Source organism: Phalaenopsis equestris, unplaced genomic scaffold, assembly GCF_001263595.1.
Source record: "Phalaenopsis equestris unplaced genomic scaffold, ASM126359v1 Scaffold000662, whole genome shotgun sequence".
Taxonomy (NCBI): Eukaryota; Viridiplantae; Streptophyta; class Magnoliopsida; order Asparagales; family Orchidaceae; genus Phalaenopsis; species Phalaenopsis equestris.
Window position 1 is genome coordinate 56,447 of NW_018165102.1, and position 14,441 is coordinate 70,887.

The 14,441-nt window shown below is 32.0% G+C and overlaps 1 protein-coding gene across 1 annotated transcript in view; it reads right to left on the reverse strand.

Moving 5' to 3' along the window:
* LOC110030128 (lycopene epsilon cyclase, chloroplastic) overlaps positions 1 to 14,441 on the reverse strand; it is a 48,568-nt gene that overhangs the window by 19,015 nt on the left and 15,112 nt on the right. Inside the window, exons 3-7 of the mRNA XM_020732704.1 lie at positions 11,536 to 11,671; positions 11,356 to 11,466; positions 11,171 to 11,273; positions 925 to 1,065; positions 743 to 850 (exon numbers count right to left, since the gene is read on the reverse strand). Of these exons, the coding sequence (XP_020588363.1) occupies positions 743 to 850; positions 925 to 1,065; positions 11,171 to 11,273; positions 11,356 to 11,466; positions 11,536 to 11,671 (599 nt within the window). The remainder of the gene's footprint in view (positions 1 to 742; positions 851 to 924; positions 1,066 to 11,170; positions 11,274 to 11,355; positions 11,467 to 11,535; positions 11,672 to 14,441) is intronic.

A 14,441-nucleotide genomic window follows, 5' to 3' on the forward strand; every position in this document is an offset into this window, starting at 1 on the left:
TATATATGTATATATATATATATATATCCACCACTCGATTTTTTTCTTGTTATTGGATTAATAAGTTTTTTACCTTGCAGCAACATATCTAATACAGAAAGAGTTGGCACTCCTATTAGCTGGTTTCAATAACCCTTGATGAAGATTATATGCATATGTAAGAGAACTAAAAAACATCAAGCGAGACTACAAGAGATGGTGGCCTCCTTATGCTCCACCCTCCACAAAACTTTCAAATAAAAAAGTTTGAAGTGATTGTAAAGTGCTAACGATCTCATCAAATCATAGCAACAACAAGCATAAGCCGAAAAGCATTGGGGAGGGAAAAAAGCAATTAAATACAATATCATTCCATCCAATGTTTCATAGAAATAATTTGAGAGAGCTAAGAAAACAAGGTATCTTAAAGAAACAAAAAAACTTAATAAATAATAACTGCCCAATGAGTGAATTTCAATACAAAGTTATAAGGTGTTTTACCTGTGAAACTTTTTATAATAAATTTTGAACCATTAACAGGATTAATTATATATGTTGCTAAAAGAAAGATATCGGAGATCCTGAACACATTCTTGATGGATTTACTATCAAAATGCTATTCTCACAATCAAACTACGTGAAGATTAATTTGTGTACCAGGTTCCAATCAAAAGCATCTCACTTTTCCAAGATCCATGTGAATTAACAGTTTTTATAATTAATGAATATTATGTTTCCCTAATATGTTTCTCCAACAGCTTACCTCTTCATATATTTTCAATATACGGACACCCATAGCATCCAAGCGAGACATAAGTTTACTTCTAAGAAGATCAAAAGGCATGGCGTTCCTTGAAGCCAAGCAAGTTTCCTGCAATCAGATTACACTTAGAAAACTACCACAAAAGCAAAACCAACAAAAAAAAACAAGGGTCGTAAGCAAACCTCATAAAAGACCCTTGTAGGTGACAAGGGCATGACATAGAGAAACGTTGGATATTCATCAGAGGATATAATTTTTCCCTTCACATGGTCTCGGTAGTCCATGAAAACCATTGATTTGGGATCATACGGATTATTTCCCACCTGAAAATTAGAAATCTCACTGAGAGGATTTACAGTTTGACTTGATGTAATTGAGAAAAATAATAATAGTCAGTGGAAACATACTACAAAAGTTCTTCATTGGCATTAAAAGATATTTAGCATACAATCTCTAATATCTAAAGTCATATCTATTGGGCATTTTTTACTTATATGCATGCCTATGAATTGTTGGATGTGCCTGCACAGTCCGTGTTATGTACATTAAGTACAAACTCAAAATAAAAACATCCAAAATTCCACGATATTATATTTTAAGGTACTCTTGGACAGAAAAGTATTATTTGATTTTTTGTTGTATTATGTAAAAGTACATACAGTAATGGTGGCTAAAAATGGAGTATATGGCTGGAAGGGGCATTCGATATCTTAGTTTTAAAAAAAATGTAATTGGTGCATCATGACATCTAACAAGGCTTCCAACCCTTACTCTGAAGCTAGACAACTTAAAATCTACAAGCTGCCACACAAAAATTTTACTTGACATAGTTCAAGCATGCCCATTGCAATGGCATGAAGGCTTCAGTAAACGTACGTTTTTCCTTGTCTGAGATAGTTGATAGTTATGCTGGCTTCATTTTTCACTCACATGTTATCTTCCAGGTGAGCAGAGATTTCATTTACTCGTTCAGCTAGTTGTCAGCATAGCTTAACTTCCATTTGCCGAGCCCAGCCACTTTTTGGTCAGCTTTGGCTGCCATCTTCTTGAGACTCTAATATATGAAATCGCCTCCTTTGAAGTATTCCTTCCAGATCTATCATTTATTTGTCTTAGGACATGACAGCAGCTCAACAGCCTAGAGTGGTAAGGTTGGCCATCTTCAAATTGGCTTCATTCAAAGACTTCTCCCATTAAAGTCGCCTTGTTGATAGCTAGTATCCTATAGCTGTCAATAATGGCTACCTTTCAATGAACGACTTTCTGAAAAGTAAGAACCGATCACATGAATTTGTTCGTTATGCTTTTTCCATCTCAATACCTTCTAAGTGCCAACTTTTTATAGCATGATCTTCCATCTTCTTAACATCATCCAGAAGCATTTACCCATAACTTCCAACCAAAAAATTTAGAAACCACTGTTGAAGTTTTTGGCTATAACTAGTAGCCCCTTGGAGTAATTTTAATCCTTCCTCCATCCTTACAAAAAAATAACATTGAATCCTATCATCCGTACAAGTTTAATCTGCTCACATTTCCCTAATATCCCAAAGCATTTTTGGCCACTCAACATTCCTCAAGTTATTCCACTAACTCAATATTCCATGGTGACAAGCTTTGGAAATACGATAAATGGAGGATTGTCAAGATCTATGGAAATTTGATGGAGGCAAAATTGATGGAAGTTGATTTTTTCAAACCCCCTATCAAATGAATGAATAGATCATGTCAATTTTAAGTTTATAAATGAATTTTTTAAATAATATTTTTTTATAATTTTAGCTGAGAATGATTGCAAGTTGACCAACCACAAAGCAACTAATGGGTACAAATTAGACCATTATCAAACTTCTCATTCATAAAATACATATCCACTTTAATATGTATTGTTCAGTCAAGTTGCAAGGGATGGCTGCCTTGTCATAATAGAGCCTGAAGGCCTTTCCACGTAAACATTGAATCTTCCATAATACTTTTTAGGCATAACAATTCATAAATTTCTTTTGTTATAAGCCTAAACCTAAAATCAGATTTTCTGCAAGATCTTACCATCATATTGTATTTTTCTTTTACTACTCAAGTACAATTGTATTCCTAATGAATGTACAGTCCCCTAAAGTTGCCCCCTTATAATAATAAATCTTGCATAATCAACATCTATACAGAATTACTCTATTTTGAAAAAATATCCTTTACTTAGAATTCATTAAGATACTCTAAAATTAATATATAACAGTAAAAACTAATTCACTAGAATTGAACATAAATTAACTGACTACACTCATAACGAACGCATTGTAATGTCTAGTTTATGATAAATAGACAAACCTTCCCACAAGCCTTTTATAAGGAATCTTTTTCTATGGCTATCCTCCAGAGCATCTCCAAATTTATAATTAATTTCTATGGGCATGCAAGAGACTTGCATATCAACATGCCTATTTGATTCAATAAGTATATTATGTATTTCTGTTGTCATACAATGAACCTATGCCCATAGAAATTTAGTGCTAGAAAAATACTTTTGCTTATTTAATGTTTTGGCATCAAAAGCTTGAAGCAACATCTTCTTCAAAGGCTCAATACCCAAGACTTTACCATTTAAGAGTCTGTAAGTTATCTTCCAGGCGAGTAGAGATTTAATTTACTCGTTAACTAGTTGTCAGCATGGCTGAATTCCAATTTGTCTAGCCCAACTACTTCCTGGTTAGCTTTGGCTTTTCTTTCGAACATCTTCTTGAGGCTCTTATATATGAAGCAGCCTCTTTTGAAATATTCCATCTAGATCTATCATTTATCCAACTTATGACGTGTCAGCAGCTAAGCAGGCTAGAATTTTAGGGTAGCCCCTTTTCAAATTGGCTTCTTTTTGAGACTTCCTCCATTAAAGTCACCTTGTTGATAGCTTAGCATCCTATAGCTTTCAACAATGGTTGCCTTTCAATCAAGGTCTTCCTGAGAACAGATCCCATGAATTTGCCTATTATGCTTTTGTCCTCATAATACCTTCACAGTGTCAATTTTCAATAGCATTATCTTCCATTTTTTTAGCATCTTCCAAAAACATTTACCACTAGAACAAATTTTAATCTTTCCTCCATTACAAATAAAATACATTGAATCCTACCATCTGCTACAAGTGTAATCTGTTCACATTTCCCTAATATGCCATATAGAATTTTCAGCCACTTAACCTTTAAGTTGTTCAACTAACTCAATATTCCAAGGTGACAAGTTTTGGAAATAAGATAAATGGAAAAATGTCAAGATCGATGGAAATTTGATGGAGGCAAAATTGATGGAAATTTATTTTCCAAACTCCCTATCAAGCGAATCAATAGATGATGTCCATTTTAAGTTTGCATATAATGTTTTAAAATAATATTTTTTATCATCTTTTAATAAGAATGACTAAAAGTTGCCCATTGACAATGCAACTAATGGTGTACAACTTTGACCATTATCAAACTTCTCTTTCATAAAATACATATCCACTTAATATATTTTATTCAGTCAAGTAGCACGGGATGGCTGACTTGTCATGAAAGAGCTTTCAGGCCTTTTCATTAACTAAATCTTCCAAGATAATTTTTAGGCATAACTCATATATTCCTATTGTAACAATCCTAAAATCAGCTTTTCTACAAGATCTTATCATCATATTATACTTTTTTTACTTCTCAAGTACAATGTTATCTCCTAAGAATGAACAATGCCCTAAAGTTGCTCCCTTATTAATAGTAAATCTTGCATAATCAACATCAATATAGGCTTCAAGTGTTAGAGATACTCCCTTTTGAAAAAAATTCCTTTACCTAAAATTCATTAATATGTTCTATAATTTAATGTATAACACTAAAAACTAATTCAGAATTGTACAAGAATTAACTTACTACAGTCATAACATAAGCATTGTAAAGTCTAGTTTGTGATAAATAGACAAATCTTTCAACAAACCTTTTATAGGGAATGTTTAGGGCATCTCCAAATTTATAATTAAACATTATTGGCACTCGAGAAGCTTGCATCTCAACATGCTTATTTGTTTCAATAATTATAATATGTAATTTTGCTATGATATAATGATCTTCTTTTTAGGATTGCACAACTTAGGGTCTATTTGAGGCAGCTGCAGTTGTTTGAAGAAGCATCTATGAAGTTGTTAAAAAAACTCTTGTTCAAACAATGCGGTGGCAATTACAACTTTAGGATAAAAAAAAATCAGTCTGCAGCTTTCTAGCAGACACCATAGATACTGAGGTCTGCTGGGAAAACGCAGTTTTCAACTGCATTTTTTTGAGAATGCAGGAAAAATGTAGTTTTTCCAAACAGGTTTGGAAAAGTTGTGGTGCGGCAGCACACCATCACCGCACCGCCACCTCAAATGCACCCTTAGTGCTAGAAAAATATTTTTTCTTGCTTAATTGTTTGAATGCAAGCCTTTATACCTAAGACACTACCATATAAGAATCTCAAGTTTTGTTCAAGATGAGAAGAGATCTCATTTACTCGTTCAGCTAAATATCAGCATGGCTGAATTCCAATTTGCCTAGCCCCGCCACTTTCTAGTCAGCTTTGGTTGCCTTTCGAACAGCACTTTCCTGAGACTCTTATATAAAAAGTTTCCACCTTGGAAGTATTCCATCTAAACCCATCATTTATCCATCTTAGGATGTGTCGGCAGCTTAACAGCATAGAGTTCTAGGCTTGACCAACTTCAAATTGGCTTCTTTCTGAGACTTCTCCTATTAAATTCACCTTGTTGATAGCTTAGCATCATTTAGCTATCAACCATGGCCGTCTTTCAATCAATGACTTTTGAGAACCAATCCAACAAATTTGTATGTTATGCTTTTGCTCTCTCAATACCTTCTCAATGTCAACTTTTTATAGCAAGATCGTCCATCTTCTTAGCAACAGATAGAAGCATTTACCCACAAATTCCAACCATAAAATTTATAAACCTATGTTGAAGTTTTTGGACACAACTAGCATTCCCTTGAAATAATTGTAATCATTTCTCCTTCATTACAAATAAAAAATATTAAATCCTACAAGCCCTAGACTTGAAATTAATCAAGGCGGAAATAAACGGTCAGACGGTGGGAACAATTTTTTTTCCATACTAATTTTCTATAGATAATTATTATCAAATGAAAGAGACTAATCAAATTAAATTAAAGTAGTATATTTAACTTTAACGCATTACTGATTGTAGGTATCTTCTATAAATGTTTTCTCTTCTATCATTCATCTTTTAATCAAATTAATTAACTTCAAAAGTTAGTATAAAAATAACAGTGAGTTAAACAAGTCAGTGAATACCCATATTCCCAAACTAAAACAATGCAAGAAAAAAAAATAATATGCATGCCAGTTATACTTTTTAATAAATCAATATGAACATTAATATGATATTCAAGGAATCTTACAATATCAATAACATACCAATATCATTTTATATATGTACAACAGTCACAAAAACACCATCTAAAATTTATGTCATTAAGACACGTCAATAGTAATATCATTTTTCATATGCTTGCACGGACATCTTAGCATTCATCTGTTAAAATCATAAAAGAGTACTTCATCATAGTCAGTAATGCACATACAATCAATCTATGCAGATTGTATCATCCATAATTTCATATCACTTAAGATGTAATAATATAATGCATTAAATATTTCATAATATGAGATTACAAACATTTCCATTGAAATGGACCATAAAATTTAAAAATAAAAAAATCAATTGCATTAATCAAACATAAATTGCTACCCATAAAATGATATTATAATTTAAAAATAGAAGTACTCACCCAGATGATAGATGATATGCTTGCTCTTGTATTATCACCTATAAAATATAAAATATATAATTAATTTAATTATGAATTATTCTTGTAACGCCCTATTTTAATTAGAATTTCAACAATTTAAATTTTTAAATTTAACTACAACTAAAACTATTACTAAATACTTTTAAAATTAAACCCTAGCCTTTCTTTAGTGCTAAAATCAAATGCACTTAAGTTTATCATTTAAATAATAGACTTCTTTAATATAATATATATATATATATATAAATATAATATTTATTAAAGAACTTAAGTAAATAACCTACATTTATAAAACCACACGCGAGATGCTTCCTCAACACACGGGAGAGCTTTGGCTCGGTTCTTCTTGCACAAGCTTCCTCGGCCATCGTCTCTGTGCACGAGATCGTATGAACCCTTCATCTCTTGCTCCTTATCATGAAAGAAACGCCGCCGGTGTTCTCCTCCTGCACTCTCTGCCCTAGCCACACTCACTGCAGCCACCGAAAGCCTCCTAACAGAGAGCCCTTCTCTATTGTCGCTCGAATTTCAAGTCCCTGCCTCCCAAATACAACCATTTATAAAGCAAAATCAACTCCTTGGCTTCTGACCCCCTCGCTTCCTCTCCCCTCTATTCGGCTGTCAGGCTCCTTTTTTCCTTTTGTTCGATTCTTCGTTTCTATTCCCGTGTAACTGAAGCCTGGCATTACAACTCTGCTCATATTTTCCAAATATCTCAAAGCATTTTTAACCACTTAATATTCTTTTAAGTTATTCCACTAACTCAATATTCTATGGTGGCAAGTTTTGGAAATAAGATAAATGGAGGATTGCCAAGATCAATGGTAATTTGATGGAGACAAAATTGATGGATATTGATTTTTCCGAACTACCTATTAACTGAATGAATAGATAATATCCATAATGTCAATTTTATGTTTACACATGAAGTTTTAAAATAATTTTTTTTATAATCTTTTGATGAGAATGACTGTAAGTTGGCCATTGACAATGAAACTAATAGTGTAGAAATTAGATCATTATGTTTTGTTAGGTCAAACTGCACGGTATGGCTGACTTGTCGTCATAAAAGAGCATTTAAGGCCTTATAATTAAAACTTTAAATCTTCCATGATAATTTTTAGGCATAACAATTCATATATTCCTATTGTTACAAGCCTAAAATCAGCTTTTCTACTAAAACTTACCATCATTTTTCTTTTTTTACTTCTCAAGTACAATATTATCCCCATAGAATGTGCAATCCCCTAAAATTGACCCTTTAGTAATCATTAATCGTGCTTAATCAACATCTATCTAGGCCTCAAGTGTTAGAATTACTCTCTTATTGAAAAAAAATTCCATTGCCTAGAACTCTTTAAGGTATTCGAAAATTTAATGTATAGCAATAAAAAACAATTCATTAGGAATGTACAAGAATCAACTTACTACACTCATAATGTAGGCAGCATATTTCTACTTTATGATAAATAGATAAATCACTTACAAGCCTTTTATAGGGAATCTTTTCTATGATTATCCCCTAGAGCATCTCCAAACTTATAATTAAATTTTATGTGCACTCAAGAAAATTGCATCTCAACATGCCTATTTGCTTCAATAAGTTTATTATGTAATTTTGTTGTGGTATAATGACATATGTCAGGAGTGCACAGCATTGTGCTAAAAATAATTTAGCTGACTTAATTTTTTCACTTCAAAAGCTCAAACCAACATTTTCTTTAAATGCTATTTACTCAAGACACAACCTATAAGGACGATGACGTAAAAATAAACTACTACCACCCCCTGCCGGAAAAGTTGTGCATATCACAGCTAATATAAAATCTGCTTGACTCTATTTTTATCTCATATTAAGCATGATATTGGCAAACCACTGAAACATATACTTAGATATTGCTTCAATCTATGCAATCACTAACCTATTTTACAGGTGTTCTACTATATATTTGAGCCCAACCTGATAGGACCTCCATCTATTCTTCCTCTTCTAAATCATTATAAAAGATGATATTATTCATAAAAAAATTATTGTATTTTTTTTTTATCTTTATTAGTTGTTAATGATAAAGGATTTGGTCCACATTTATAACTTTCTAATAAGCTATTGCATTTGTACTTTGCAGTAAATAGCCATCTATAACCTATTAGTACAATCATTAATTCTCATATTTTTGTTATTTCCAAGGACTTCCATTTCATCTTTCATCATGTTATTCAAATTATTATTATTTAAGGCCTTGATAATAACTTTAGGGATAGAAATAGCATGAAGACTAGCAAGGAAGGATTAGTGGTGATGAAAAAAATATATTTATATGACAAGACCACATGCTAGGTTAAAGTATCTTTATTTCCAGGATTGATGATTACCTCAACGTGTTTAGTTTCATGGACTATTGGGTTGGACTTGTGCCTACTAGAGGCACCTTCCTCTGTGAATAAACTCATAATGATTGAGTATTATAGTATAAGCTTAATCTATGTAGGAGCACTTGGTTACGAGTCAAGTTGGTAAGGAAGGACAATTTTGGAGAAAAAATATATTTGTGAATGATATTTCTTCCCTTGCGTAAACACCAAGAAAGTAAAAGAATTCTCTTCATCTTCTTATGAGAGATAGTAGTATTTGTACCATTTTTAACTAGACAAGTTCCCAAAAAAGTATTTTTAATTGATCTTCAATCATGGTTTTTTATCGTGTACGGATACAAATGAATAATGGTAACACTAACAAGCATCTTGAAAACAAAGGTATTTGAGGTGTTGAAGCAAAGAATTTGGTTTAACATTAAAGTAGGACTCCTAAACTCAAGGCTTTCTATAGGCAATCAATCTATAATGTAAAGAGAAGTGGTTGAGTATTTCATTTCAACATTTATGTAAAATTTTGATCATCCTATGGAAGCTTCTAAAAAGAAACAAACATAATAAAAAATAATAATTACAATAGTTTGCAGATTGATTAGGTGGCTAAAAAATTATGATAAACCACAAATGATGAGGTGGCAGTACTAATTCCATGGATCGCCAAGATGGCATAAAGTGAATAATAAATGTGAAGATTACTGGGTTCGATGAAATATTAATAGAGGCAGAATTAATAGAGAAAGATTTGATCACAACACTCAAATCTTGAAGATTAATAAAACTAATATTTATGTCATTTCTTTAACAACCCCTTATACTTGTGCATCTCATGATCAAAGCATTGGAAGTTTTATAAAAACGAAAAAAAGTTAGGATTTTATTATAAAATTGGATGACTAAGAGAGAATCTAAGATTTGGAGATAAGAGAATGCCAGTTATGTATATAGCCATGATTTAGGTGTTATAAAAAAAATTTCCCCTATTCTCATTAAGTGAGGTATGCCCTGTGTATACCTTTAAATATCTATGATATAATTGAAGAACTTCGGATCAGTGTAGAGAGTTTTTGGTAGATTAGACTGGCTTTATTTCCATTAAAAAGCAAAAAAAAAAAAGAAAGTTAACATCAGTATAACCCATTGGTCCACCCCCTTCCCGGTTTGATAAAGGAAAATGTTGACATTGCTTTACTTACAACCCATGAGGCAAGCATGGGTGTGCTTTCTCAGAGATGAGAAGGGGAACAGCTGGGAACATTGCTGATGTAGAGATTACAACTATTCTTTCTATCAAAGCATCCTGAAGCCTTGGATGTCTTGAATGAAATCGGTCATTATTGAAGTGGACAGTAGCAATGGAATTGATTTTCCTCGTGCATTGAATAGATAAAAGATAGATAGAGCTCCCGACCACAGAAAAGTGCAATTATCACATTCCTCACCCGATTAAGATAGGTGCTCTTTCCATTTGTACCCAAAGAGCACAGCAGGGCAGCTCGTTTTTATACACAGCTTGCCTTATAGGATAGTTTTTTGTTAAAGCATGTACACGAGAAACGTATTTTCTCTCTCACTAGGAAAGATAGATCTCACTTTGTACATGCACAGTTACATAATTTTGCACTCAATTTTTATATTTTGAAATAGAATACAAAATGCAACATTTTAAGGATGATCTATAAGAGACTTCCTCTACTTTGACATCATGAGGTCGGGAGAAAAAACAAAAAAAAAGATGGAATTGAGCACATTTCATAGCTCTACAATCACCATCCATCAAGGAAAGAAAACAAGAGAGATAGAAGTGTAATCAAACTAACTAAAAGAAAATTAAACTGAAGAGAGATCTTGAAAGGCTTCAAGATATTTATCATGCTAATTTGGCAAACATTGCCAATTCCAACATCTGGCTGCGTTCTTACCGTGTTTATTATCCCACCCCAGTACACTTAAACATCTATAGATGATTTTAACACTCAAGAAGTCCAAAAACATATTCAGTTGTCGCAGAATCCTTAACAAATCCGCCCGCTTTAAAGCAAAGCAAACAATAACATCTATTGGTAACTAATTGACAACATTTATCCTTTGTCACAATAGAAAAAGCATTTCATTTTCTAGTTAATAGAATGTGTAATAAGCTGAGCGAAACAGAATAGCATCTGACATAACTAACAACACAAAAAAAAAAGCATCGGATAGTTGTACTACCTACCTCAGCCTCCACTCCATATGCTGTTTGCACGGTCACTCGTGGACCCCCCACCTCGTACTGGAGAAGTTTCCCTGAAGCAGCTCCAGATGCAACAGTGGCAAGCCTATGTATTAACAAAAGAACACTTTTGCTTTGGCTTCAAATATATCTAAATAATTAAAATGTATTTTTGTAATCTAATATACCTGCACGGAATCATGAGATCACCTTCACATACAACAATACTCGAACCATCGCTTGCTTCAATAATCTTTTCCACTTTTGAATCAAGAAATTCGACATGAGTTTCCTGACACCTGGAGAAATTATCAGCAAACGGAAGGTTTTCCTACATAAATGCCTCAAAATTTTATATCCTTGCATACCTTCTCAACAACTCAGAGTGCAACAAGTGCCTGCTAACTCTACCATATGCACGGCCTATCAGAATTGGATCATTGCTATCAAGATATACTATAGTATCTTGCCAAACATGTTCTATACAACCTTCCAATCCAAGACCTGTATAAGAAAATTATAACCTTTATGTGTTAGCGATATTCATTGATCAAAGTTCTACAGCTGTATATGGAGAAATTGGATCAAGTTGAATCGTCAGAATATCAATGTTCCTGCATGATTCATGATGGAAAGCTGTCATACAAAAGAAACATCTTAAAAAATACAATTTTACTTCCATCAAAGCTCTAGATATATGTCTAAAAGAAAAATTTTGGAATAACTGGGAAGAATTATTACAGATGATCCCTCCAGCAAATAAATTATTTATTGGAGAAGATTTAAATGAATATGTTGGTACAGTGGTACAAGCTTTTAAAATATTCATGGAGACTATGATTTAGAAGTGATTAATGAAAAATGTAGAATCAAATTGAATTTTGCTTTAACTTAGGATTTTGTTATTACTAATATTTTATTTAAGAAAAGAAATGGGTAAATTATTACTTATAAAAATACAACAACAACAACAACAACAAAGCCTTAATCCCACTACGTGGGGTCGGCTACATGAATCCTTTTTCTCCATTGCGTTTTATTTAGTGTCATATTTTCATTTAGTTCTAGTAAATTAAGATCATTTTTAATAAAATAAGCCCAAGTCTTCCTAGGTCTACCTCTGCCTTTCTTAACACAAGTCGAATTTAAAACATCTACTCTCCTAATCGGATCATCTAATGGTCGACGTTTAATATGACCAAACCATCTAAGGCGACTTTCTCTAATTTTGTCTGTCACAGGAGCTACACCAACCCTATCACGAATATATTCATTCCGCATTTTGTCTCTAAGTGTAAAGTCACTCATTCACCTAATCATTCTCATCTCGGCAACACTTAACTTATTATTATGCTTCTCTTTTAAAGGCCAATTCAGCGCCATAGAGCATTGCAGGTCTCACCACCATCTTATAAAATTTTCCTTTCAGTCTTAGCGGTACTTTTCTATCACACAAAAGGCCCGAAGCATTCCTCCACTTCAACCAACCAACTTGAATTCTACTATTAACATCCCCATCTATATCACCATCGCTTTGGACAACGGACCCAAGATATCTAAATCGTTCACACCTTTTAATAATTTGATCACCCAAAGTCACACTTCTGTCACTAGAGCTATTACTACTAAAATTACATTCCATGTATTCAGTTTTAGTTCTACTTAAACGAAGGCCTTTAGACTCCAATGTAGACCTCCATAATTCAAGTTTTTCCTGGGCTTTTTCTCTCGTTTTATCCACGAGAAGAATATCATCAGCAAAAAGCATACACCAAGGTACATCCTCTTGTAGATGTCCAGTAAGACCATCCATAACTAAAGCAAAAAGATATGGGCTTAAAGTCGATCCCTGATGTAAACCAACAGAAATAGGAAAATATTTTGTCAATCCTCCTTCAGTTTGAACACAAGTAACAGCTCTAGTATACATATCTTTAATGACTTGAATATAAGTCATATCAACACAATTCTTCTCGAGAACTCTCCAAAGGATATCTCTTGGAACCTTATCGTAAGCTTTTTCTAAATCAATAAAAATCAAAATATAATTTGGAAAATTATGAGGATAATCTTAGTAGGTTTCCTTTGGCCAGACAAGTCTATGAAAAATATTATGATCTTTCGAATTGTTTTGTACATTTCTATATTTAATCAAATATATAAACCTTGTGATAATTTATGTAAATTATACACTTATTGAAATTTGACAAAATCAGTTCCACATTGTGCATAAAAATCATATTTACTTACTGTAAAAGTTAAAAATTATTTAGCTTAATTTAAGCACTAAAATTAACTTTTAAAGTAACTTTGTATTTTTGTACAAAAATAATTATCATAAATTAAATAAGCTTAGAAAAATCATGAAAAATAGTTTTATAATCTATTTTTTTGAAAAAATTTCATTTTCAAAGTGTATTTTGAATTAAAATAATTAAAATAATCAAAATTTTTAAAACTACAAAAAATGGTTCAAAATGTGTACAAGCTTTCCCTGATCACTTAGAATTCATTATGATATTTTTCCTAATTTTTCTAAGTTAAAAATAAAATTTAAAAGCTTAAAAGTGAATTTTCCTTATTTTCTCATTAAATAATTATAATAAATAAATTAATAATACACTTTACTTGAGTTAAATCTTTACTTTTCTTTTCTCTTTGTTTGGCTAGTTTATACATATATTTTTCACCCTCCTTAGTATCTAATCTATTATAAAGATCATTAAAAGCAGAATTTTTAGCGTCACAAATTATTCTATTAGACTCCCTGCGGGCCGTTTGACATTTTCTCCAATTCTCTAAGCTTTTACATTTAAACCAATTTTTATAACATAACTTGTTATATTTTATCTTTTCTTACACATTATTATTCCACCACCAACTATTTTTATTTGTAAATATTTTTTTCTTTGATTCTCCAAGAAAATCTTTTGCTACATGTTTAATAGCGTTTGATACTTTATCCCACATCACATTTGTTTCTTCATGAATATCCCAAATTTTTAAATCTTGAATTTTACTCATAAAATTAATTTTATTTGTATCTTTTAAGTTTCTCCATCTAATTCTGCAATGATGAGTCCTAGTATTTTTTATTTTACAACTCTTAATCTTAAAATCTAAAACTAATAAACGATGTTGGGTATTTAAATTTTCACTTGGAATGACTTTACAATCATTACAATCACGACGATCTCTTCTTCTCATAAGAAAATAATCAATTTATGTTTTATTAAATCTACTCTTATAAGTAATAATATGTTCAGCCCTTTTC